Source organism: Pteropus medius, unplaced genomic scaffold, assembly GCF_902729225.1.
Source record: "Pteropus medius unplaced genomic scaffold, Ma_sr-lr_union100, whole genome shotgun sequence".
Classification (NCBI taxonomy): Eukaryota; Metazoa; Chordata; class Mammalia; order Chiroptera; family Pteropodidae; genus Pteropus; species Pteropus medius.
In genome coordinates, this window is record NW_024350927.1 from 5633266 (window position 1) to 5660397 (window position 27132).

The following is a 27132-nucleotide window of genomic DNA, read 5'->3' on the forward strand; positions in this document are numbered from 1 at the left end:
GGGTGGGGGGACAGGGACCCATACTTGGTAACAGCAGGTGACACGGTGACAGTAGTACTTTCCTGAAACAGTCCCGCAGGGCTTGTACCACCCTGGCATTTCTACAGCTCAGCCAAATCCAACTCATCTTCTGCCTCGGAAAGCCTTAGGACAGGCTAGAATGCAGACTCGCTCATCCAGCTAAGGACCTCATGTCGCCTCCCCCGGCTGCTGCCGGAAGGAGAGGGAAGAAAATCAGGGAAACGCCAGGCCCTGGGGAAACGGCAGCTTGGCAGCACCTCCCTAAGCTTGCTGTCACTATTCGAAGAAAGAAAAAGCTCAAAAAACAATTTCGGCCTAAAGCTGGCCCCGCCATAAAACTTATCTAGTTCGTAGAGAACAGGTCTCACTATCCAGCCAACGGGACTGACAGCAGGCCCTAAAATGCACACTAGGATGAAAATGGGGCAGGCGGGCAGGGATTCCAGCCCAGACCACCAGAGCAAAGCACTTTGTAAAGAAATTTACCCTCGGTACTTAGTAGGCCTCTTCCCCGTCAAGAGTACAAGCAGATAATGTTGGTAACAGATATCACAGCCTAACTACTGACCAGGCAAAAGCGGGGCTCCCTCCCTCACTCGTCTTTCAAAGGCCACTTGAGGTGCCCTCACCCTGCCGGGCAGAGAATGGCTATTCCAGACAGTCAAGAAGCAGACTGGTTAGGCCCAGCAACCTGACTCCAACTCAGCCCCCCAAGGTTTCAGGCATCCCACTAATTACTACTGACCAGCACCAAACCAAGTGGTACCTCACCAACTGGGATGGATGCTTTTAGTTCCAGAAAAGACCAGGCTATACTAAGGAGATCGCACTCACCCCTAATGCCAGAAATGCAGAGGTCACTGACGGGGTTAGTCTCCATACAACACCTGCTTTTGAAGGGACACTACTGATGTAAAACTGTAAGATCATACAGTTTCTTTGAACTCACACCATATTTTAGTTATTAGAAAATGATGCATATATAATTTGGGTTCTTACCAGTGGCTCTCGAGGCATCACATTTTCACTTCCTGGAGTAGAGCTTGGCTGTGAAGAAAAATATAAACAAAAATAAGATCACAGTGCCACCTGATGGATATCAACACCCAAAGATGTTCTATTCCCAGGCAACGCACGCAAGCCTCTTTCTCATATTTCTCGCTGTTTTTCTCATACTGCAGAGTGTGCTGGGCGGGCTACACGTAAGAAGCGGCCCAAAGAGCCTGCAGCTGCCAGCAAACATGAAGAGACTGCATCACTGTCATGGCACCTCAGGAAGGCTGGGCTTGGCTGAGGAAGGCCCAAGACCAGCAGCTGAGTGGCAGGGGCTGAGGGTCATCACGAAATCCAGGGAAACAGCGAAGTCTAGAGGAAAGACTTCAAGTGAGAGCAAAACTTCCTTTTCGCCACCTCCGCAACGTGCTGAGCAGGAAAAGCAGTGAAAGTGAAGAACCAGATGCAGCCACCAGGGGGCCCCAGTTGCCCACATTTGGGATTTTCTCTGGGCATATATTTTTATATTTGCAGCCAGGAAGTGAGAACTATCCACGCTGGTTCCTATACCAGCCACTGAGGACACCAAATTCAGTAGAAAAGCAAGTCAGGCTTAAATCCATTTTTAAAATAAGCTAGTGATAGGTGATAGATAAACAGACCAACCAGCAGGTGGGCAGCACTGTGGCCCACACGCCTGGCACTGGTCTGTGTCCTCTGGACCTCTCTCCCTCCCCCTTACAAGTGCCTTTGACCCTTGGCTGATCTGACCGACATTCAGAGAAAGAGAGAGACAGAGACAGACACATTCAGAGGGAATTTAAAAATCTCCAAAGAATAAAACAAGCAGTTTGCGAGTCGTGATTAGTTTACTGTTACTGATGTTCAAACCAATTTCCAATTATCTACAGATAATACCCAGGCAAGTGCAGCTAATACGCAGGTCTCAGCAGCCAGGAGCCAGCCCCCAGCATCCATTCTCCTTCCAGCTAGTTCAGATGGCAGTTCCAGGCCTCCTGGGAAGGACAGAAAGTGGAACAGAAAGAGTCCACTCCACAGAGGGTCCCCAAAGATTTCCTTACACCCAGCTGCCACCACATGGCGGGCACATAGCACAGGAGCAAGGACTCTGCTGGAAGAAGGATGCCATCTCCCTATCCAAAGTCCTGTCTCAAGAGCTCCTTCCTGTCTGTCCTTCCCTCCCTTCCTTTTTCCCCTCCAGGTATCAAATAAGCTCATGCGTTTAGATCTCTGGCCCAGACCCCTCTGAGTTCTACATCCACTTGCCTTCCTGCCTGCTCTTGGACTAAGTCCACAGCAGATTCATAATCCTCTCCCTCTGCCATACATCCTCCCTCTGAGTGAATGGGACAACCTTCCACCAAAACGTGCAAACCAGAATCCAAAGGGCCATGCTCGACCGCGCTTTCTCTGTCGTCACCTGCCAGAGCTGAAGCATTATCGAGTCCTGCCAGCATTCCTTCCTAAACATCCATGGAGTCAGTCCACTCACGCCTCTCCACACCCACGACAGCTCAAGCTTCCAAACTCTCCCTCCCAGGCCACTGCAACAGCCTTCTGATCAGTTCCCCACCCACGCTGGCTCTCTCCCAATTCATTTCCACACTGCAGACTATCACTTCGAAATGATAATCTGATGATCTCGCCTCCCACCCACCCCGGTCAACGACAACTCTGATATAGGATAAACTTCCCAGTGTGGCCTGGTGCGTCTACTCTGACTGTGCCTTGGGGCTGTGTGGCACCACGTGCCCCAGCTCTGCCCTCAACAGACATGCTGGCCCTGCACATGCTGTTCCTTCCTCCCCTCTGACAGCCTGACTCGTCCTTCGGATGTCGGCTAAGTCACTTCCTTGGGGAAGCATCCCTTCTCAGACACCCGCGCCAGGGTCGACTCTCTCGGCTACACACAGCACCCTACACCACCCCTTCAAGGACTGAGCAGAACTTCAACGTCACGTGTGTGATTCTCAGGTTGATGTCTGTGTCCCTCGCCAGATTATAAACTCCAGAACTGCCTTTGCTTTTCACGGTTCCCCTTAGGCCTAGGATAGTATCAGGCACAGATCAGGCTTCCCACAGATACCTGCTGAATGAACTAACAGGAGACACAGAGAACAATGCTTCGAATGCAACTGAATGGATATATAGTAAAGTTCATTATCTTCCAGAGGGCTTCCTTGCTCCATTTCGTAAATACTAAGTGCTAACGCTTATTTATCTCTTTCTTCATTTAATTCTCACAATAAATTTATGAAATGATTGCTGATGAGGAAACTGAGGCTAGGGAGGTTAAATAACTCACCCATGATGACTCAGCTGATAATTGTACTCGAGGGATCTGAACCTTCGCACTTAATCAAAATAATTGAGTTTTGTTTAGACCACATTTTATGAAGCAACAACCTTAAAGCTATCCCATAAATAATAATGTAGGTTTTTTGACTAGATAAAACAAACTAATGCAAACAACTTTAACATTTAGGTCTCTATTCTGACTTAGTCCAAAACTTTCTTCCTGAGACCACAGTGAATCATCACCAAGGAACTTCCCCTAAAATTAGTTTAGCTCTTGAATAGCTCATATTTGCCAGGGGGAAAACTTTAAACAATATACAGTACCAAGTCAGTCTCTTTCATCATATACCTTTTTGCACCTTTTAAAATTGTGAGCCATGTAAGCATATTCTGCTTTTTGTTAAATTAAATATTAAGAAATTTAAAAAGGAAGCTGTTGTCTCATCCTAACGGTCAGGCCCTCTTTCTCCAGGGACCCGCCACTGATGCTGGCTTCTTAGATATTCCTGCGAGGATGTGCAAAGGGTATAAGCATGTCTATGTGTACATGTCCCCACCAAGGAACTTCAAACAGCAACTCTCTAAATTCCTCAGGGTCTGACCTCCCAGAGCCTTCTGGGGTACCAGTACACCAAAGCCAGACCTCCAAGTTCAATCTCCGGGCTACAAAGAGAGGCGCAAATATTTCCCCAAGCGGCATACCAACTCAGTGCTGTGTGAGGTCAGTCTGACCTTATCGGTGAACGCACAGAGGACTTCTTGAGAATTGCTCAATAGTAATTATATTCTAGATGATTCTCCAGCTCGTGTTGAAATATCTGCAGTCTAAAGTGGTCCACCCCCCATTTCCTGTCTCAGCGTCCTTTAGACAACTGTTTCTTGATGACCAAAAGAGCCTTACTACTTTTCATCCTTACCACCGTCCATGTTAATCAATAATACCATCTGAAATTCCTCATTAGATAACTAGCTTATTATCTATCTCTCTGCACAAGATTTGAAGCTCCTTGAAAGCAGGCACTTTACCACCTTATCGACAGCTGATCTTCACAGGTACTCAATAAATACATACTTAAATTTTTTTGAATTTAAAAAATTAAAACAAAGGAACCGCTTTGTATACATAAGCCCAAATGAAGCAAGCAGAGGACACCAGCAGTTTCTTTCCCCGGAACATTTCCCCTACAACCTCACACAAACCTGGCTCACTCTCAATGCAACACTGTGGCCTGATGCTTCCCAGCCCCAGCACAGAATCACCCCTAAGGAGTCCCTAAAAATGTGTGGAGGTGTTTCTGGCTGGCACAATGATCAGAGAGTCCACAGGCACTGAGAGGGCAGGGGCCCGGGAGGCTAAATGTGCCGCAAAGCACGCAATGAAGACGGTCCATCAAAACACCAACCAGACCCCTCAGAGACTCCTGGCCGTTCGGATTCCACGTGCCGAGGCGGACAGACCTACACCTAGATGCTGCTTCAAAGGAGGCAGAGGTCTGAGCCCCGACTGCTTGTCAGAGCTGAATCCCCAGCCTCGCGCAGGCCCATCAGCCTCGCTGGTCCAGCCTTTAGGAAAACCCAACACTTCTCAAACACCTGCCCCTACATAGACCCCCCTGAAGTGGTCACGCCTGTTTTCTGGCTTGACACAAATTCCTAAAAATTAAATTCCAACTTGATCCTGGAAATCTTGACTTTTAAAACAGAAACAGGAAAGTTTAGAAATCACAGCTGAAGTGCAAGAAGAAGGCTCTAGGCCATCCAGTCAGGACCCTTAGTGGCCGGGAGGTGGAGAGCAGGGAGGGAAGAAGAGCAAAAGCATAAGACGCCGATTTGTTGTTGTTGTTGTTGTTTTTAAATAATCTCCCCCGCGCCCCCGCCACTTCCACCCCTGACCTACGGATGCTGCCGTCTCCCCTTAAGAACTGGATCTCTGAAGGCGGGGCGTCTCCTCCCACGCACTCCCAGCATGCACCTGGGGCCTGGCGCACCCGGGGTAGAGCCGAGGCTCCACCTGTGGCACGAACCCATGACCTTCCGTGTGTCAAGCAGACGTGCTGACCACTACACTGTGGAGCCACCCCATACGACAGCTTCCTAACGCAAGGGAACAAAAACGACCACTGTGGCAGAGAGAGAGGAACAGAGACAAAACTGCTCTCGCTCCTGCCGCCCGGGCACTGACCTTCCCCAGCCAGAAGGTGTGTCCATGTGCTGACCTTGCTGCACTACAAAGGTCAACGGCACGCGCAGCTCAGGTCTGGGTAACTGGCAGAACACCCGGGTTAAACGGACTCATCCCACATCTGCCAGTGGCTGTGTTAACTCTGGATGTGTCCCAAGCCAGTCTGGCCTACAGTTCTTTGCTGTGAAGAATAAGATTCAATTCAACAAATATTTTTTGAGAGGCAGGCGCACGAACTTTGGCATTAATAGCTGAGGGGCTGGGGGTACACTGTCAACCCCCGTGCGCCTCAGTTTCCTCATCTCGGAATCGTGGGAGTAATACCAGCATCTGACATTCAGGATGAGATAACAGGAGCTATGCCACGTCACTGCTGTGCTCAGAATCAAGCAGTAGACTTCTGCTCTGTCTAAGATGAAGTACTAGGGACCAGATGTACCTTCCCACTGTAAACCACTAGAAAACTAAATAAACGGCACCACTCTTTGTAGACATCGGATGTCTGACAGAACAGAAACAAATGATATGATCCTTAGGATGATGATCCTGGCATTCTGCCAGGAGGCACCTTTCAGACCAAGGAGAGGGAGGGGAGCCCCAGCAGAGGACGGCAGGCTCACTGGGCTGAGGAAACAGAGACTGGTGTTTGGGGAGGCTGAGGCAGCTGGGGGCTGCACAACAGAGCTCGAGAGGATGGAGCAGAAAGAGAGCTCCAGAAATCTGCCTAGAGGTTCCCTTGAGTCTTTGCTGAACAGTAAAATCTGTGCTTGCACAGAGTAAAACTCCAAGAGGCTGAAAATAAAGTGACGAGGAAGCGGCAAGCTGACCAGTGCCCAGAATCCTCACAGGCCTCGCAAGTGCCAAGCACCTGAGCGGAGCATCCTCACCGCCCATTCAGGGACTTCAGGAGACACCTGGCAGGGCCACATCTTGGTAGGGGTTCAGATCGTCCCTAGCTCCGCCCTAAAAAGCTTAAAAACAGAACATGAAAGACTCAAAATAAACCAAAAATAACGTAATTACCCACCAGAACAAAGCTCAACACACTGTAAAGTAAAAATCCAGACACTCAACAACAAAAAATTCACAGCAGCCAGAATTCAATCAAAAATCTCAACATAAAATAAAAAGCATCACTGTTTGCAGACATTGGACACTCTCAAGAAGCAGGAAAGTGTAACTCATAAGAACAACAACAACAACAAAAATCAAAAAAGTAATTAGCAAACAAGACCATTAAGACAGGAATTATAATTTTATTCAAGATAAACACAAAAAAATACAAATATTGAATCATATTGTATACCTAAAACTAAATTGTGACACATATCTTAATTTAAAAAAGAAAAAAAAGAATTTGAAAGAAAACAAGATCAAGTAAGGAAAGAAATATAAGGTATAAAAAGAAAGAACTTCCAGGGATGAAAAATATAATATTGGAAATAAAAATTTCACTGAATAGAATGACAACAGATTAGATACTAGAGAAGAAAAGGTAAGTGCACTTGAAGATATGGCAATAGAAACTGACCAAAATGAGGAACAGAGAGGAAAAATAAAAGACCAAAAAAATCTTTTTTGAAAAATTTCCATGTTTGATGAAAACTACAAACTCATAGATCCAAAAAGCTCCACAAACTCCAAGCAGAGCAAACAAAAGCATACTAAGGCATATCATAATCAAATTGCTAAAAACCCATGAAAAGGGAAAAATCTGAGAAGCAGCCAGAAAAAAAAAAACATTACTTACAGATATTAATCAAGACTAAGAAAGACTTCACACTTCTGATCAGAAACTATGCAAGCCAAAGAAATAAAATGGAATAGTATCGTTTAAATGACCACAGAAAAATAAGTCAACCTAGCATTCTAAATCCAGTGCAAATATCTGTCAAAAATGAATACGAGACATTTTCAGAGACAAAGAAAAAAAGCTGAGAAAATGTGTCAATGGTAAACTTGTATCACAGAAATTTTAAAAGAAATTTTTTAAGCGGAAGAAGAGAAACAATATCAGATGGAAATTTGGTCTATGCAAAAGAATAATGCCAGAAATGATAAATACGTTGGCAAACATAAAAAGATATTTTAAATATATATTATTTATTTTAAAAAGAAAATTTAAAGTGTACTGTGGGGTTTATGACATGGGGAAGTAAAATCAATGACACTAATAGTATAGTGGATGAGGGGAAGCAGAAGCATCCTATTGTTAGGTTCTTACATTACATGTGGTTTGGTGTAATATTGTTTGAAAGTAGGCTATGATAACTTAAAGTAACATGTAAACCTTAGAGCAATCACTAATAAACAAAAAATAACCAAAAAAGTAGAGGTATAGCTAAATCAATAGTAAAGATAAAATGAAATCCTAAAAACCAATTCAATACAAAAGAAGAAAATAGAGAACAAAGAAAAGATTAAAAAATAACTGCAATATGGCAGCCTTAAATCCAAACATAAATGAAACACTCCAATTAAAAGGCAGAGATTGACAGATTGGGCAGTGGCTAAAGCGAGACCTAACTGTATGCCGTCTACAAAAAACCCACTTTAAACAAAAAGACACGAAGAAAGTAAATGTAAAAACCCAAAGAATGGAAAACAATTTACCATGCAAACACCAATGAGAAGAAAGCTGCAGCAGAGTCTATGGCCACGCCACCCTGAACAAGCCCGATCCGGTCTGATCTCGGAAGCTAAGCAGGGTCAGGCCTGGTTATTACTTGTATGGGACACCACCTAGGAAGACCAGGTGCTGTAGGTATAAAGTAAAAAATAAAGGATTGTAAGCTGACAAGGTCCTTGCAATCTGTGAGGTCAACCTAAAATATATATATCTATATACATGTAGAAAATTAATAACATAAATAGACAAATTCAAAATACAGTTGGAGACATCAATAATCCTCTCTCCTCAATCAAAGTCTGTAAAGATACCGAAGACCTAAATAACACTATCAACCAACAAAGCCTTACTGACATTTGTAGAACACTCTCCGCAAAAAGCAGAATATACATTATTTTCAAGTTCATAAGGAAAATTCACCAAGACAGACCACAAAAGAAATCTCAAATTTAAAAGATCTGAAAACATACAGAGTATGTTTTCTGACCACAAGGGAATTAAACTAGAAATCAATAACAAGAAAAAAATCTGGAAAAATCCCAAATATTTAGAAATTAAACAAAAGACTTTTAAAATAATCTGTAGGTCAACGAAGAAATAAGAGAGGAAATTAGAAAATATTCTGAACTGAATGAAAATGGAAAACACAACATATCTAAATTTGTGGACTGCAACTAAAGCAATGTTTAGAGGGAAATTTAGTTTCAAATACTGGATTTAGAAAAGAAGCTAGAAAAAAAAAAAAAGGAAAGAAGCCAGAAGAACAAATAAAACCCAAAGTAAATAGAAGGAAAGAAATAAACGATGGAAAAAATTAGAGGGAAATCAAAGAAATAAAAGTAAGTTTTTTGAAGACACTAATTTCCAATATTAGGAATGAAAAAGGGAAAACCACTGCATTCTACAGACATTTAAAATAAGAAATGCTTTACAACAACAAATTTAACAACTAAAATGATATGGACAAATTCCTTGAGACACAACATACCAAAACTGACACTAGAAAAAACCAGAAAAGTTTAATATCCTTATATCTACTTTTAATACATAATTAATTTAAAACAAAAAAAGAAAACTATAAATATCCCTTATAAACATAAATGTAAAAGTCCTTAACAAAATATTGCCAAATCCAGCAATATATAAAAAGGATAATACATCATGACCAAGTGGAACTTATCCAACAAATGCAAGATTGGTTAATGTTTGAAAAATCAATCAACATAAATCACCATATTAACAGAATAAAGGAGGAAAACAATAGCATAAACAGAACAGATAGCAAAAAGAGCACCTGACAACACTCAGCAAATTAAAAATAAGTCGAATCTCCTCCATTTGATAAAGGGCACCTATAAAAAAACTATAGCTAACATATTTAAATGTGAAAGATTGAACTTATTTCCCCTAAGATGAGGAACAAGGCAAGAATGTGTACTCTCTATTGCTTTTTACAAGAAATCCTAGACAGTACAATAAAGCAAGAAAAATAAAGGACATATAAATTGGAAAGCAAGAAGTAAAGCTGTCTTTATTTGCAGATGACACTATTATCTACAGAAAAATCATAAGGAATCTACAAAAAAGCTATAGGAATTATTAGCTTAACAACGTTGTAGATATAAGGCCTATATAAAGAAACTCAATTTCATTTCTATACACTAGCACTGAACAATTAAAAATAAAATTTAAATAATAAAATCTATAGACAATAATAGTCCAAACTATGAAATGAGAGAAATTTAACAGAATGCGTACAGGACCTACCTACTTAAAACTATAAAACACTATTGAGAAAAATCAAAGAAGACCTAAATGGAGACATATACCATGTTAATGAATTAAGAGCAATACTGTTAAGATGCCAATTCTGATCTATAGATTCCACACAAACCCAATAAAAATCCCATCAAGCTTTTCTGTAGAAACTGATAAACCGATTCTAAGATTCATATACAGATGCAATAGACCAAACTGATCTATAGATTCCACACAAACCCAATAAAAATCCCATCAAGCTTTTCTGTAGAAATTGATAAACCAATTCTAAGATTTATATACAGATGCGATAGACCAAAGCTAAAACAATTTTGAAAAATAATGAAGTCAGAAGACTTTATACTACCTGATTTCAAGATTATAAAGCTACAGCAGCCGAGACAGTATTTCATTTGCATAGGATAGACATATAGACAAATGTAACAAAATAGAGTCCATAAATCGATCTATGCATATACATTTTTTTTTTTTTGACAAAGGTAGCAAGATAATTCAATGCAGAAAGGGTAATCTGTTTAATAAATATGATGGAACAACTGATTTCCATATAGGGGAAGAAAATGAACCTCGGCCTTTACCCATAAGTATATGAAAAGACACTCAATATTATCGGTCATCACAGCAATGCAAATTAAAGCCACAATGAATTACCACTACAAACTCAGTAGAACGGCTAAAATTTAAAAGACGAACAATACCAAGTGTTGGTATGGACATGGGGCAACTGGAACTTTCATACACCGCTAGTGGGAATGAAAAATAGCGCAACTTGGTAAACACTTATGCAATTTATTATAAAGCTAAAGATACACTTACATATGACTTAGCAATTCCACTCACAAATATTTACAAGGTAAAATGAAAACACATGTCCTCGCAAACACTTATACATGAATATTTATAGCACCCTCAAACTAGAACCAATCATGTGGGGAACAGACTCTGAAGTGACTCTGATAATCCCCACCTCCTGGTACTCATGCCCTGGTTCTCTCCCCTTGAGTGTGGGTGGGACCTATGACTTGCTTCTGGCAAGCAGAATATGGCAAAGGCAATGGGATGCATGTAATTACAAGAACATGGTTACAATACATGAAACTGCAACGTCCGACTTGCTGATTCTCTCTCTTACTGGCTTTGAGGAAGCAAGTGGCCATGAGAACACCTGTGTGGCAAGAAAACTGAAGGTGGCCTCTGGCTGACAGCCTGGAACAAACTGAGGCCCTCAGTGTGCAGCCATTAAGGAGCTGAGAGCTGCTAACAACCACAAGAGCTAGAAGACTCAGATGCGTTCACAGGTCTGGTAGAGACCTGATTGCTGCCTGAGACTCGGCTAAACCGTGCCCTGATCCTGACCCACGAAAAATGAGACAATAAATGGAGGTTGTTTTAAGCTGCTAAGTTTGTGGTAATACTGTTATGCAGCAACGGATCATTAATACAATTGAAATGTCCAACGACTGATGAAGAGATCCACGAATGGTGGTACATTTATACAATGGAATACTACTCACTAATAAAAAGCAATGAATTAAGGACACAGCAATGTAAGTTTCACAAACATTATCCTGAGCAAAAGAAGTGAGACACAAAAAAATACATACATTATGAATTTGTTCACAGGAAATTCTAGGAAAGACAAATAGCAATAGAAAGCAGTTCAGATTTCCTGAGGCCAAAGGCTGGGACTTCCTGGAAAGCTGCGAAGGGAACAGTTAGGAATACTGGAATTGCTCTGATCTTGATTCTTGGTTACACATGTATATGTATTTGTCAAAACTCATTAAACTGACCACTACACACTGCTGGAATTCTACAGTAAAGTTTTTGGCCGCAAGAACTTGGTGACTAAATAAGATATCAAATCTAAGGTATTAAAAATATTAGCGAAGTTGCAAAGAAAGTGGCTAGTTTAAAAAAGGTTATCTTTACAATGGAGAAACCTGATGGACACCACCTTAACTAAGCAGTCAAATTTATCCTCAATAATGGGACGAACTGCTATCACATGCCTGGTTTGATTCACCGAGAAGAACACAACAACACCTACACAGTATTCTCACAAAAAATGTTTAACCTGGCTCTAAAAAATGTGAAGAAACAAATTCGACAAACCCAGATAGCAGAACACTACAAAACAAAAGCCCCGACTCTCCTAAATGCCACCATCATGAAAAACAAAAAGGCAGATGAACTCACCAGAAACACATGCATATGTCTCAAAAAGACATGTTTTCACAGCAGCACTAACTGTAATAACCAAAAGGTCAAACAACCTAAATGTCCATTAAGAGCAGAACGGTTAATAACAAATGGATAACAAATATGTTCACACTGTGTAATAACTATGGATAGCAGCAATAACGAACTATAACTGTTCATAACATAGATGAATCTCAGAAGTATAACGCTGAGTGACAGAAGCCAGACACGCTTTATGATTCTGTTTATATGAAGCTCAAAAACAGACAAAATTAACCTGTCAGAACGGGGGCGACCTCTGGGGACTGGATAGTGATGGGAGGGGCACCACTGGGGCTTCTCAGGTCCTGGTCATATGTGATTTCTTGGTCTGGGTACTGGTTACACAAATAAGTTCACTTTGTGAAAATTTACCAAGCTGGGCACATAATTTGTGTAGTTTCTGGGTATATGATAAACTTCAGTAACAGTTAAAAATATATAAAGGCTAGAGAGAATCATTCTAGATGAAAGCCGACTAAAGAGATGAATGAATCAATGCAATCTGTTTCTTGATTGAATCCTGACTCTTTTAATTGAGAAAATCTGAATGTGAACTGTATTACTAAATATTATTTTATCTATACTAAATATCTTGTGTGATAGTGATACTGTGCTTATGCAGGAAAATAACCTCATTCTTCCAAGAGACAAGGTGAAGTATTCTACGATGAAATATTGTGATGTCTGTAACTTATTATCAAATCCTTTAAAAAACAACGTTAAAGAGACAGATAAAGCAAATTCAGGAAAATGTAAACGGTGGAGGTTGGTGAAGTTTTTATGCAAATTTTACAGTACTCTGTATTATTCTTTCGACTTTCCTACAGGTTGAAAAATTTTCATAATAAAAAGTTGAGGGAGAAGACACCTTGTTTGAACTGCTGTCATTCAAGACTTCTAGGACTTCCAAAACTGCATGCAGAGACTTGGAGAAGGAAACTTAACACTGAGCACTTACTATTCCCAGGTGCTCTTTATATCTGTGATTTCAATCAGCCCTTAGAGCAACCCTACAGGGTGACTGTTATTACTCTCATTTTACAGAGCAGAGCTGATGCTGAGAGGTGGAGCGACAAGGCCAGTAGTTAGAGAGTGCTGGAGTTAAAAGCCTGTCAGATACGAGGCCCTGCTCCTCCACTCCAAAAGTCTTCACTGTGCTTTTCTGCCCTCCCTGCTTGTGTTGTCTGGATCCAAAATTTGCTGCATCCAGTGAACCGCAACAGGTTTGACATCTACGTTCTATGATAATGCTCGATATTCAATAACTGTTAGACAAGCAGATTGAACCACGCTCTGCTCTTCACTGAGGACAGAAAAGCTGGTGGGGAAGTATGGAAATAGCGATGACATCGCCTCTTCCCATGGACCATTAACATGTACAGACTAGAAGGGACTTTGATCAGAGATTAGCCATGCAAAGCAGAGCAATGTGGGGAAAACAGAACTAGGATATGAAGCAACAGACTGTCTTGAAGACAGACTAAAAAGACTATGCCATTTATGAAAAAAGTAAGTCTGTCACTGAAATCTAAAAGTCACAAAGGACAGCTAGGATAAACAACAGCATTCGGGGCGTTCCTTTAAATTTCAAGGAAATTACTTCAGAACAAATAAAAGAACCACTTTAGTGGACTGGAGGTCAACATAAAAAATCATACCCCAAAAGACTTTATAATAGGACCTGAAGAAAGATTTCGATCATTTGTGAATGAAAATGTAGTTTATTGAATGGACTGACAATAATAGAGACGACACTACGTCAGGCACTATTCTAAAATAAGTCATTTAATCCTCAGGGTAACCCCATGAGATAGGCACTAGTTTTATTCCTTATTTACAGATGGAGGCTCTAAGGCCAAATAAGTGAAGTAATTTATCCAAGATGATCACGCAGCTGGTAATGGTGGGGCTCAGATTCTAAGCCAGTGAAAATGGCTTCAGAGTGCATGCATCTAACCACTGTTCTACACTGTCCGTTAAAGAAAGGGTTGGTTTATTCACCCTTAATCTTTCGAAATGAGATACTGATGCCACGAGGCCAGCTAATAAACTCCCTATGAGAGAATGCTGGCTCAGCCCCACAGGTGCAATGCAGCTCTCCTCTCAAACAAACCAAGTTGCGGGGAATTCTCCAAACAGTCCCTTCCATCCCATTCCGCTCTGACTGGAGAAACAGGAAACTAGGTTGATCAGGACTTGTAAATGAAATGGTGAGTAACTGGTAAAAAGAGCTGGTTCCTTTAAAAAGTATACATTAGCAACTTATTGTTAGAGAGTGACAGAATTTGGCATAAAGAGTTCAAGTTTTTCTCCAGGCTGCCTGCACATTCTGGTGCAATCCCATCTCTACCAGCTTTGGAAAGGAGGGCAAAGGAGCAGCAGAGCTTTTAACCCCCAAAAGGGGCTGGCCAAGGACCTGAGATCCTTCCCACATGTACGGAGAGGACAATTTCCAGAACCAAAGAAATCCTTGGGTACTACAATGACTCCAAGTGCCAAGATTTTCAGTAATACTCACAGCCCTGGCAAATCAGATGTCCCAGAAGCATGAGGGACTGAAGGCACGCTTCAATCCCAGCCCACGGACTTTCCTAGCGTGTAACAGTTCAGAGAAGACTGGATTCTGAGGAGCTTCAGCATTCCAACAAGCTAAGTGGGGTAAGGCAAAAAAGCAGGGCCTCTCCTCTCGGGACATCCCCACACTCCAGAATTTCCGATAGCAAGAAGGCCAGAATCGGCCCTAATTATCTCCCATGTTTTACAACCCAGACATCTTTCTGAATCACTCACTCCGCTAACGGAAGCTGGTCTGGGGAACATATAACTCCTCTAAGTGCAAGTCCTATAGTAAATGTATCAAGAAGAATAAAACAGTAGGAAACACTAAGCAGTGTTTTCCATTGAAGTAAAAGAATACAGTGGGCTGCTAAAAAGTCCACAGGTGTTTCAAGGAGGTGAGAGATAAGTGAGAGGTCCAAGCGGAAACCATTTTCTTCTTCCTGTCTAATCCTAACTCACGTGAAACATGTCTGGCTGACTACTGGAATCACACACACCGGGCTTAAATCCTGGCTCAAGCAGACACTCAATCAAGGGCACGTTACACAGACTCTTAGGATCTGCAAAATGGTGGTTAACAGCCTGTACTCTATGAAGGTTGTAATGAGCATTAAACGAGATAATAAACGTAATTTGTCCTCGGCTTGCCCCCATCCTCACCCCAGCTCACTTCACCATTGAATCGCCAACGGCTTCAGAGGCCTTATCATCCACCGCTTCCGGACGGCAGACGTACAGGCATGGGCACTGGTCCGCGAAGTCCCCTTACTGGGGTGGGATTTGGCTGAATCTGTGGCTGAAAAGCTAGATCACAGCCCTTGGCCGAGACAACCAAACTCTGGGAAGCAAGGACAGATCCTCAGCCGAAAGCTTGGTGGCGTCTGTTGTTTACAGAGAGTCCCTTTCCTACCAACGCACTGGGAAGGTCCGAGTACATTTCTGACCCTCCAACTTGGCAAGGGAAGCGCAAAGGTGACTAACGACGAAGAGGCCGGCAGCGGGGCCACCCCAGGGAGCCGGGGCTGTGGGGGAGTGGGAACCCTGACGGAGTCGGGGCCCTCCCCGGAGGAACAGCCCAGAACGACCGAGCCTCCCACTCCTCAAGCAGGGGCCCTCACAGCTTACGGCAGGGGGCTCCTCAAGGGCCCCGCCAACATCCCGGCCAAGCTCAAGAGAGACCCCACAGGCCGGCAGGCGGAAAGTGGGGACCTGAGGGCGCCCGGAGCCCGGTTCCGGAGTGTGGGCAAAGAGGGGTCACCCAGGGAGGGGCCGGCGGCGAGGACCTAGGGAGGGGCGGGGCCCGGAGCGGGGCAAGAAGTCGCAGCTCCCGGCTTCGGAGGCTCCGGGTTCCTACCCGACTCCTGGCCGCACGCCGAGCGCCCTCTCCAGCTGGGGTCTCTGTCACCGCGGCAGGGTAGTCCCACTCCCCTTACCTGGCTCGGCTGCTCTGCCTGCTCTGAGGACGCCATCTTTCTGAGGCCTGACTAATCTATCGCCGCTGGGCGAGGCTTTTCCCAGGTGCCCTCGCTCTCGCTCTCCCATCCAGGCTAAAGTAGCCGGTGCCGAACCTGTCGATGGCCAGCACAGGGATACTCCGGGAAGAAGCGGGCAGTCAGTCCCACGTTCGGGTCACCGCTCACAATTTCCATTAGGTCTCTGCTTTCCAGAAAGATCCGAGGTCGCTCCTTTTTGCATCCTTGTACGCGTATTATTCTTATTGAATTAAAGTTCTGCCCAATCCTACATTGCCTTGGGCACATACATGTAGGGAGGGACTTGGACAGAGGTAGCGTGGAACCTGCCAAATATTTAATAACTGTGAAGAACTTTGGAAATTAATTAAGTTTAATTAATTAATGGTTCAGTTCAGTACCATCTGTTGAGTGCCTTTGCCAGGCACTTTGATGGGCGCTAGAAATAAAAAGATCCGAGACTCAACCCCTGCTTCCAAGTCCAGGCCAAAGCCACACACACAATCACAGCATCTTGGAGATAGGAGTCGAATAGTATGCAGGTCTATTAGATCACAGAAAGGGGGGCTTCTTGGAAAAGAGGGTGTAAGTGTGAAATTTACACGAAAGAGTTGCGTACATTAGAAATATCAGTTCATATCGTAGTTGTGTTGCAACAGTTTCTCCAACCACTTAACATGGCTATCCTTTTCACATGAGGTAATCTCGTTTTCTTTCATAAACAAAAAAAGAGACTGACCCTGAATAAATATGGGCTGACAATTATTTCTTTTTTTACCTAAAACGCTGCCCCCTTTAAGCGAGCAACGATTTTGATAATTTTTTATTTTAATATAAAATATTAGATTTTCATGGGGAACGAACACAGACTTTTCCATAACAGTATCGGAACTAGGACAAATATATTGTCAAGCAGCATTTGGACGAGCTCAAACAGTGATTTGGTTCGCATTTCCACTTTCCTCTCTGATTTCTTTAAGATCGTAATGTCTAATCTATTTATTTAAGCATTTTGTTACGAGCCCCAACACCACTTGCACAGCCGAAGCAGGGAATTGAAAGGGAATGTGCGAGTATTTTATGTTTCTGTTACATTTTCAGCAAGACTGAAAACTACTCATCAATTTTTTAACTTAACTTCCATCAAATCAGCCTGAAAGTTGGGACATTTTACGGATCTTTTCAGGTTGGAAAGGGAAAGCAAATTAACACAGGTTTATGACGGACTTTTATTTAAGTATTAATATTATGCGTTTATGTATACAAATATGAGTGCTCTTACAATTTAAGGGAGTATTCATCAGTGTCATTCGTAATGCAAAATAAATCCCTATTGACTTTATTTTGAACGCACGATAGAAACTCCTAAAAATAATCTCCTAGGCTGAATTGCGCGACGTAAAGAAATCGGCTTCGCACCCCGACTACAGTTCCCGGAATGCCCCGCGCGGGGCCCGCCCCCCAACCCCGGCACTTGATTAGCGGCCATTAGAACTACATCTCCCGGCGTGCCTTGGTCCCACGCGTGATTTACTAAAGAGAACTACAACTCCCGGCATGCTGCGGGTGGGGTGAGGGACGCCGGCGCCCAGCCTCCCACGCTTTCCGGAGTCAATCAAGTCTCACCCTGAAAAGGATGGAGGTGCCAGGGGACGCCCGGGCCCCGGAACCCGGCGAGAATCAGGGTCTGAAGCCGTGTCTGCTGCGCCGCAACCACAGCTGCGAACAGTACGGGGTGGCGGCCTCCTGCCTCGAGGATCTGAGGAGCAAGGGTTGGCACGGGACCGGGCGAGGCCTTGGGGGACCGGGGGCTTAGGGGAACCGGAGCCGGGTGAGGTTTTCGGGCGGAGGGTCAAAGCGGGATGAGGAGAGGCGACTTGGGGATTCTTATAGCTCCGGTGGAGCCTTGGGGCAGAAATGAGTCACGTGGGTATAGTGACTTACAAATTTCACAGTGTTTGCAAGTGTTTTAATATATCTCGTGTGGGACTCATAATGGTGGAAAAGTAGACGGGAAGCACTGTGCAGACTCTACTTGGGTACCTTGCCTAAAACCACTTAGATTTCGGACCAAACCCAACCCAGTGTATATTCCTGCTACTCGAGTTCTCTAAGGTGATAGTGAAGCCCTTAGCTGAGCCCATGGCGGGTGGGGCAGGTTTCCGCCGGCAGCTCTGGCAGGTACCTGTGCGGTAAAGAGGGAGCTGCTACCGACCCTTCTGGAGGTCCAGTCAAGAACCGTGTGTCGTGAGTGACGAGGTTAACAAATTCTGAGCCCCGGCTCGCTGATACTAGCTGCTTGACTTTGCGCTTAATCGTCTCTTAACCCTCAGTTTTCTCATAGGCAAAGTAGGTATACTATTTCCAGCCCTGCTTCCCAGGATTGTTGGGACTCTTAAGGGAGATGATAAATCCAGATGATTTGCAAGTATTATTTGCCCATAACAATAAATTGTTTATCCAAAGAAGTTTTACCTGCTAAACATGTGAGTGGGCCCCAGGCATGCAGTCAGTGTTCAGTGCTTTCTCTCGGAGACATCAAGCCCCAGCAGATATCAGAATCTTTCAGAAACCCAGGAGCAGCCAAAGCACTTATCAATGCTTTAGTGACATGGCTTTGCCAGATAAGTGTTTACATATTTTTTCTTGGCATTAGGGTAAAGTTTTAGTGTCCCTCGGTACATTGCCTGATTGCACTTGGCACAGAGGCTTGTGTTCTCTGGAGCTAGGCCTATACAGGCTTGCGGTTCTATTTAAATGATAGATGACATTGCCCAAAGTTATTTGTAGTCTCTTGACTACTTCTCAGCTTACTCTAGTCTCCTTAGCATTTTAAGTATTGCTGTCACTAAATGGGATGGCACAGACCTGCCCTGGACAAAGCCTCTCGCCCAGTGATAATAAATATGAAAAGCTACTGATAGAAGCTGCAGCTTTTCTATAATTTTCCTATAGGTTATAAAGGCTGCAAAGAAAGATACTACAAAAGACAAAAAGCATTTCCTTTTTTTTCTGCTTTTTTCTTTACATTTGACACAGAATTTGAGATGACCACTGAGTAAATGAAAGACTGCTTGTTTACAAGGAATCACATCAGACCTTGGTTTGTTGTTCATCCCAGTCAAGGCTCAAGTGCCTGCTAATATAGATGCAGAGTAGCTGTAGGAAACACATTTTCAAGAGCCAGACTGTATGGATGTAGATCCCAGCTCTTTCGCCTACTGTGTGATCTTGGACAAGTTACTTAACTTCTCTGAGCCTTGAGTTTGATGTCTGTAAAATGGGAATAACAATAGTACCTACCTTATAGAATTGTTAGGAGATTAAATACTGTATATGAAAAGCACTTAGGCACGTGCAAAGTGTGATATTAGTGCTAGTAGTTGTGGCTGTTATTGTAGTTACTATTACCTACCGGGAATTCCGCTAGGCTCTGAGAGTACAAGAATAAATGTAGTCACTTTATGGATACTTGTCAATTGTCAAATATTTTATTCTTCTCAGCCTATGACATCTTGGCCATTGATAAGTCCCTGGCACCAGTCACCCTGGTCCTGGCAGAGGATGGCACCATAGTGGATGATGACGATTACTTTCTGTGTCTACCTTCCAATACTAAGTTTGTGGCATTGGCCAGTAACGAGAAGTGGGCATACCGAAACTCAGGTAAGAAATGCTCACCATGTATAAAATGATCTATGCAATACATAACATCCGTTATGATTCATTTTACTGCACAGGCACCTAGTTACCATTTGGCTGTTTAAGCATTTACGCAGCCAACGTTTACTGAGCACAGTCTCCATGCCAGGTGTGGTGCTAAGTCTACAGGTGAAGATGAATGAGACATGGGTCCAATTGTCAGATAACTTACCGGCTGACAGCAACTAAAATGCAGCATGGCATTTATTAACAAATATCACCCCAATAGTTTTAATTAAAAAAAAAACTAAAAATTAAAAATAAAATGCAGCATGGCAGAGAGATCAGTGCCCCAGGTGGAGTCACACCGCCCCGTCTGAATCCTGGCTTTGTCATGTGACCTTGGCCAAACTCCCTACCTTCTCGGCATCTTATTGAGATGATTATGGTACCTGTCTCCTAGGGTTGTTGTTAGGATAATAGAACATAGTACACGTCAAACCAGTGTTTCTCAACAGTACTCTTGACGTTCTGGGCTGCAGCATTCTTTGTTGTGGGGCCGTCGTGTGCATCATAGGAAGTTTAGCGGTATCCCTGGCTTTTGCCCACTAGATGCCAGTAGCATCTCCTCACCCGGATCATGACAATCAAAAATGTCTCCAGAAATTGTCGAATGTCTCCTGGGGGCAAAATCACTCCCAGTTGAGAACCACTTATAGAAAGCATTTAGATCTCACCTAGCATACAGCAAGGGCTCACTAAATGTTACCTGTTACCATCATCACTGGCGATACAAAAGGAACTAATATTGATGAGCAAGGATCAAAAAGCTAAAGAAATGTCTTGAGGAAAGTCCATGCCACTAAATTGAGGAAGTCACCTTTCAGCAATGGCTGTATCAGCACCTTTGTACTCGGACCCTAGGGACAGCAAAGTGGCCACAGTTCCTCCAGTCAAGGCTAAGACCAATCCACAAGCATAGAAGTGCTGGTGAGAATGTTTTTTGTGTACAAAAACAACGCACCCAGAGACCCAAAAACTAACCTAAAGAGAAGTGTGGTAGGACCCTGGGTGTCGTGACCACACACTGGGTTTAAGTAGCTTCTTTCCATTAAAGAATTGAGAGCAATTTCATACAGAAATAAATCGAAGATGAAAGACGAGGGAAAATTAAGGTTCTAGATGGGGATCAGCTTTCCCATAAATCTTGAGAAAGGTGCTTCCTTCTCCATTGACGTTATTCTAAATGGGCAGTCAGAGACTGTGCAGACATCCCCGAGGCCTGTGCATGTTGGGAGTAGGTGAAAACAGTTCTTCAGGCTAATCTGACTGTGACTCATTTCCCCTTATATATCAGATGGAGGTACTGCTTGGATTTCCCAAGAGTCCTTCAGTGTAGACGAAACTGACAACGGGGCGGAGCCGAAGTGGAAGAACGTGGCCAGGCAGCTGAAGGACGATCTGTCCAGCATCATCCTCTTGTCAGAGGAGGACCTCCAGGTGAGCCCCCTCCACCACTCACAGCCACTCGTCTGGCCGCCGCTGCCCCTGACATCTTTCCAGTTTCTACACATCTTGCCACAGCATGTTTATTAATTTTTAAATACTTCAGCAGTCCTCACTTTCTAATTCTCTCACCTAGAATAGGAATCTTTCAGCCTTCACCTTGCATCAGAATCAGCCTGTGGAGCTTTGTAAAAATGCAGATACCCGGAAGCCGCCTACACCCACGCAGGCACACTGTGGGGCTTGTGCGGCCGGAGGATGTGGACTTACAGGAGCTGACTGAATCCCGGCCCCATCACTGTGACTGGGCCAGTGTCTTGGCTTCTCTGCTTGCGTTTCCTTTCCAGTACAGTTGAGATAAAAACGTGTTCACTCAAAAAAATTCATATTGAGCCCCCGCCCTACGTCTGGCATGGCTCTGTACACTGGGGGCAAACAAGGCAGACACAGCCCCTGCACTAATGGAACTGAGATTCTGATGCAAGGAGGCAGACAAAACAAGAAGCGAATCAGACAGGCAGTGTGCTGAGTGATGGGGCTACTTTAGATTGGGACATGAAGGAGATGACCTCTTGGTTATTTTGTAAACTTATCTACGTATTTTGAATAAATACCATGAATACATTCACGTTTAAAAATCCAAAAAGTATAGAAGGATATCCAGGTAGCCAAAAAGTAAAAACAGCCCAAATGTCCATCAGCTGATGAATAAATAAAATGTGATGCATCCATATACAGTGGATTATTCAGCCATAAAAAGGAATGAAGTATTAATACATGCTGCAACGTGGATAAACCTCGAAAGCCTTATGCTAAGGGAAAGAAGCCAGACATGAAAGGTCACCTATTTTATGGTTGTATTTATAATGAAAAGGCCAGAATACACAGGTCTGTCGCGACAAAAACTAGATTAGTGGTTGCCTAGGGCTGGGTTGGTGGGGAAATTTGAGGAGAAATCGGAGTGCTTGCTGATAGGTATGGGGTTTCTTTTAGGATGGTGAGAACATTCTAAAAAATTATGATGACTGCACAATTCTGTGAACATACTAAAACCCACTGAACTATGTACTTACTTTACATGGATGAATTGTGTGGTATGTAAATTGTATCTCAATAAAGCTGTCTGGTGGGGGAGAGTATACAGGAAAGGCTGACTCCCAAGTTCCTCTTCCTGGGGACAACCAGACTGTCAGTTTCCTGTTCCAGAGATATTTTATATACAAATACATAGATATTTTCTCCTCTTCCCCCCTTACATTACACAAATGGAAGCATATCTACTCTTGTTTTTCAAGCAATATTTGAAGAGTATTCCAGATCAGTATATAAGAGACAGCCTCATTCTTTTTTACCACTGCATAATATTCCATTTCATGCGTGTACCATGATTTATTTAACCAGTCTCCCCACTGGTAGACATTTGGGTTGTCATTAGTTTTGCTCTTCCAGACAGAACTTCCACCAGTGTCATTTTGCACACATGCTTGTCCATAGAATAAATTTATAAAAGTGTGTTGATAAACATTGGCAAGTTCCCAAGAGGTGACAGTGTAACTGAGAGCTAAAGGATAAGACAGCCTGCCATGGAAAGGTTGGGGCCAGAGTGTTCCAGGGAGAAGGCAGGAGCAAGCTTGAGTTTTTCTTTCCTTTTTTAAGAAACAAAGGGGTTGTGAGATCCCTCCCCATCCCAACAGACTAACATATTATGATATATCCTTAGCATAATGAGCACCATAGGCCTTACGAAAATGGGGACATCAGAATAACAGTGAACCCGAGCCCTTGACAGCTAGGCTCCATAAGGAAGTTAGGATGCTTGAAGGGAACTCGTGGAGGCTGGCTGCAGCAGGTGAAGGAAAGGCACCACGGTGGCAGGGACTACGGGCAGTGAGAAAAATGGGAGGGAAGGACACAGGGATCAATTACCTGGGGTCCTGAAGACTGGAACAAAGGGTGACTCTGATTCTTGGGAAGTTACTAAGCTCTCTTGCCTCATTTTCATCATCTGTAAAATGGGGTAATGCTAGGACCTAACTCATAAAGGTTTGTACATTTGAATTTTGAATCTTGTGAACGTATTAATATCACTTGTTCAAAAATTGATGCAATGTTAAAGTTAAAAATATCTTTAAAAGTCACCTACTCAAAGGGGCCTTCCTCAGTCTAGAGTAGCCCTCCCCGTCACTTTCTGTTCTAAGAGTTTTACATCCGTTTTCTCATTGGTACACAGTAAGTGCTCAATAAATGCAAGCTCTTACTATTGTAGTTTTTATTAGCTCCACAGCTATTCTAATGTGCAACTGAGTTTAGAATCACTGTCCAAGAATTTCAACAATTTGATCTTTCTCTTATAAAGACTATTTTAAAATCTAGTACTATATATGCAAAAAGAATGAGTTTTAAAAATCGTCCTTACAGCAGATTGATGATGCGAGGTCTCTCTTATGTCACAGACTAAACATGTTATTTAAAAGCTTAGTACAGTTCATATTTTAAAGTCTTTTAAAGCTATGAACCTGTATAATAAAAATGTTTAAGGTTAAAATCATTAGAAAAAGATTGCTTAAAAGAACCTTGTATCGATTCATTGTGTAAATGATCATGCACTTGCTCCTTTATGTCTGTACTAGTACAACTGGGTTTTTTAATATCAGGATTTCATTTAGTTTTTAATGAAGCACTAAGGTGTCATTTCTCAAGTTTTTTCACCAGAGGAAAACTGAAAAAAATTACATGTCTCTCTCTTGACTCTGAAGCAGCCATATTAAGTAACTTTGCAAAGCAGATGAAATGAGTCTCTGAAACTGATGTATTTGAGAGATATAATACATGTTTAGAAAGTACTGTGAGGTTTCCTAAAGTCCATATTTGTTTGTTAGATGCTCATTGATGTACCATGTTCAGACCTGGCTCAGGAACTATGCCAAAGCCGTGTCACAGTCCAGGGGCTCCAGAACACCCTCCAACAGGTCCTTGACCAGAGAGAGGAAGCCCGCCAGTCCAAGCAGCTCTTGGAGCTCTACCTCCAGGCCTTGGAAAAGGAGGGCAGGATCCTGTCACAGCAGCCAGGTAGGACTCCAGCTCGGAGGGCTCCACGGAGAACTCTTGTGTTTAGAACTGTCTGTGGGAGAGAACCAAGTGCTTGTAACATAATCAAAACAGTGAAGCCACAGCTGGTGGCATTTTGCAATGACACGTTTCTGTCTTGCCCACCTGATTACTCTGGCTGGTTGTTTGTGTGGCTGTATGTGTATGCAGTGTGCTGACCTCCATCTCACGTCTGCTTTGCAGAGTCCAAAGCTGGCTTCGGTGATGAGACGGATGCAGCTGACACGGGTCTTAGCAGAGAGAGCTCCTCTGAAATTGCACTTTCGAGCCAGATCCTTACTGCACTGAAGGAGAAGCCTGCTCCGGAGCTGAGTTTGTCTAGTCAGGATTTAGAGGTGGGCAAGAACCAGGGACCCTGAACTTCAGAGAACGACCCCCCGTGGAGGTGAAGTAGCCCTGCAGAGGCACACTTGGGTTTTTCCACCTCCGCAGACCCTGAAGCTCAGCTACCAATTTGCCTCTCGTATGCCAGAGCATTTGCAAACATCTTACTTAATCTAAATCAGTGGCTTAAACAAAATGGATGTACTCCCTCAGATCATCAAACATTATTCTGTGATCCCAAACAGGTAATGCAATGACTAAACCTGACGGGGGGACAGCAGAGCTCAAGCTTCTGACCTCACCTCTGCTTCTGTCCATGGTTGAAGAAGATTCATAGTCGAGGCACATGAATGATCCCAGGGGAAGGCACACTTGAGGATCACTGTGCTGGCTTTTGAGATCAGGGAACTAGAAGCTCGATGGGGGAGAACCCGTCACAGTGGGTGCTACTTCTTCGTCATCATCTTCATCCCTGTCCCAAGTACCTCCCCAATGTAGCTAGAAGGGAAGGAAACTGTATTGACTTGAACTTTGCTAAATTTCTTGTAAGTGGACTTGATAGTTGCTCCAAGTAAACTTCTTCCCAGAGATCCTTTCCTCTTGGTGTCGTATGGTAAGAAAAGGCCCATGACAGTCTAAGGCAGGAAACCTGGCATTTCAGCCTAAAGATGACATAAACTGATGTTGCCTAACCTCACCCCTGTAAAGAAACCATGAGAGCAGCCGGTGAGCAGGGCAGACGTACTGGTTCTCAGTGGTTCTTATTCTTGCCACAGTTGGTTACCAAGGAAGACCCCAAAGCGCTGGCTGTTGCTTTGAACTGGGACATAAAGAAGACGGAAACTGTCCAGCACGCCTGTAATCAGGAGCTGAGCCTGCGCCTCCAGCAGATACAGAGTTTGCATTCTCTCAGGAATATTTCAGCAAGGAGGAATTCACTGCCTGCAGAACTGCGGAGTCCCAAACGAGCCAAACGAGACCCCACGTAGCTAGAGCTGGAAATATGGCACAGAAAACCCTGTGGCCTTGGTTTTTGCTGTCAGTAAATCCCCGTCAGCCCTTTTAGCCACCCATAGTACTCCGCCCCTGCCTTAGAGCACATTCTCCTGGAGTAGGCTGGATACTGGCTTCCCCTTCCAGAAAAGCTATTCTAGATCTCAGTGTAAGCCCTTTCCCTATTTTGAATGATAAAGCACCACCACCAATATCCTAGCTCCTCTAATTACATGTTCTGCTCTCTGTTTAGAAGTAACTGTGAAAGGCAGTGAAAAGAAATTGTCATATCTCGGGCTATCCTTGTTCAAAGATAAGAATGCAGAATTCAGCACGATGGTGGAGAAGGTGACAACAGCGTTTTGATTATGGCCACAAACTTGTTTCTCAAGTCAATGAACTTTTTTTGTCTGTCTGTTTAAAGGCACATGTTAAGTTTGCAGACCACAGGGACGTATGGAGAGTCTTAATTTGCCATTTCTATTATCTAATTCAGTATTGTGAAATTACATCTGAAATGCTTTTCAGTTTCTAATATGTTTTATCAGCAGGGAGTATAAAAGGTCATTAAATCGATTTCCCTGCACTATGACTCCAAGTCTGAGGGTGCAAAGCGAGACTTCTGGTTTCTGTACCTCCTATTTCTGTACAAACTTATTCTTCAGGTTTTGTAATCTATAATATAGTCTCCTTGCAGGGAAAAGATAATAGGTTATCACTGATTTATTTGAAATTTTTTTTAAGCATGCTTAGAGGAAAATAGGATGTCTTAAGAGATAACATTGGCTACTTATTAAGAAATGTAAGAGTAGGTCCTGGGGCAAGGGTGGGTGCAGGAAACAGTAACTGAACAAAAAGAACTGTTTCCTTCTCTGATCTTCAAGGAGGGCTCCGATGTGCTCAGCGTCCTTTTACCAATGGTTCACACCCTTGGTTCTCAGTAGCCCCAACATTTCTGTTTTTACTAGCACATCTGTAATGCTTCCTCAATTATCCCTTAAATGAAAGCGGAGCTGATAACTTTCCTACATGCATACTTTGAAAAGCACTGACATAATATCTCAAATGTAATATTTAAGAAAAAACAAGAGGAAAATAATCTCCAATAAAATGGCACATGTCTCAGTATGTCTCTGTCTGGACATGACTGTACCAGCGGCACCGTGAAGCTGTCAGATGCCTGTACTTACACACTGAACTTGAACTACCATAACATCTATCCTTTTTTTCACAGGGTAGCTGCATTCTTGAAAAATCCAGAGGACATTAAAACTAGGAAAAAATACTTTGCATTTCTATATAAAACAATTCAGTTTTAGGCTAAGAGAATTTGGAATAGGGTTTCATCGATATGAGTGCTC

The 27132-nt window shown here is 43.2% G+C and overlaps 2 protein-coding genes, 1 long non-coding RNA gene and 1 pseudogene across 6 annotated transcripts in view; 2 read left to right on the forward strand and 2 right to left on the reverse strand.

The window, feature by feature from the left end:
- The window catches only part of PEX14 (peroxisomal biogenesis factor 14), a 119442-nt gene extending 103147 nt beyond the window's left edge, over window positions 1–16295 (reverse strand). The window contains exons 1-2 of one of the 4 annotated variants that reach the window (XM_039842262.1): window positions 16160–16295; window positions 1021–1068 (exon numbers count right to left, since the gene is read on the reverse strand). In XM_039842262.1, the coding sequence (XP_039698196.1) occupies window positions 1021–1068; window positions 16160–16195 (84 nt within the window). In that variant the 5' untranslated portion in view covers window positions 16196–16295. Of the gene's footprint in view, window positions 1–1020; window positions 1069–2455; window positions 2489–15386; window positions 15812–16159 lie in introns of those variants that run through there. The other 3 variants (XM_039842264.1, XM_039842261.1, XM_039842263.1) reach the window with 3 other exon arrangements.
- LOC120585908 (uncharacterized) lies at window positions 8164–8282 on the forward strand (annotated as a pseudogene).
- Window positions 16296–17767: 1472 nt separating the features above from the next.
- On the forward strand, window positions 17768–26899 carry DFFA (DNA fragmentation factor subunit alpha). The gene is made up of 6 exons (XM_039842265.1): window positions 17768–17970; window positions 19703–19864; window positions 21198–21340; window positions 24226–24415; window positions 24638–24789; window positions 25555–26899. Exons 1-6 carry the CDS (start codon window positions 17835–17837, stop codon window positions 25765–25767), a joined length of 996 nt encoding a protein of 331 aa, XP_039698199.1. The 5' UTR covers window positions 17768–17834; the 3' UTR covers window positions 25768–26899.
- Window positions 24138–24702, reverse strand: LOC120585839 (uncharacterized). Its single transcript, XR_005648533.1, has 2 exons — window positions 24560–24702; window positions 24138–24467 (listed from the first exon to the last, which is right to left on the reverse strand). It is a non-coding gene; the product is annotated as an uncharacterized LOC120585839 (long non-coding RNA).
- Window positions 26900–27132: the final 233 nt, after the last annotated feature.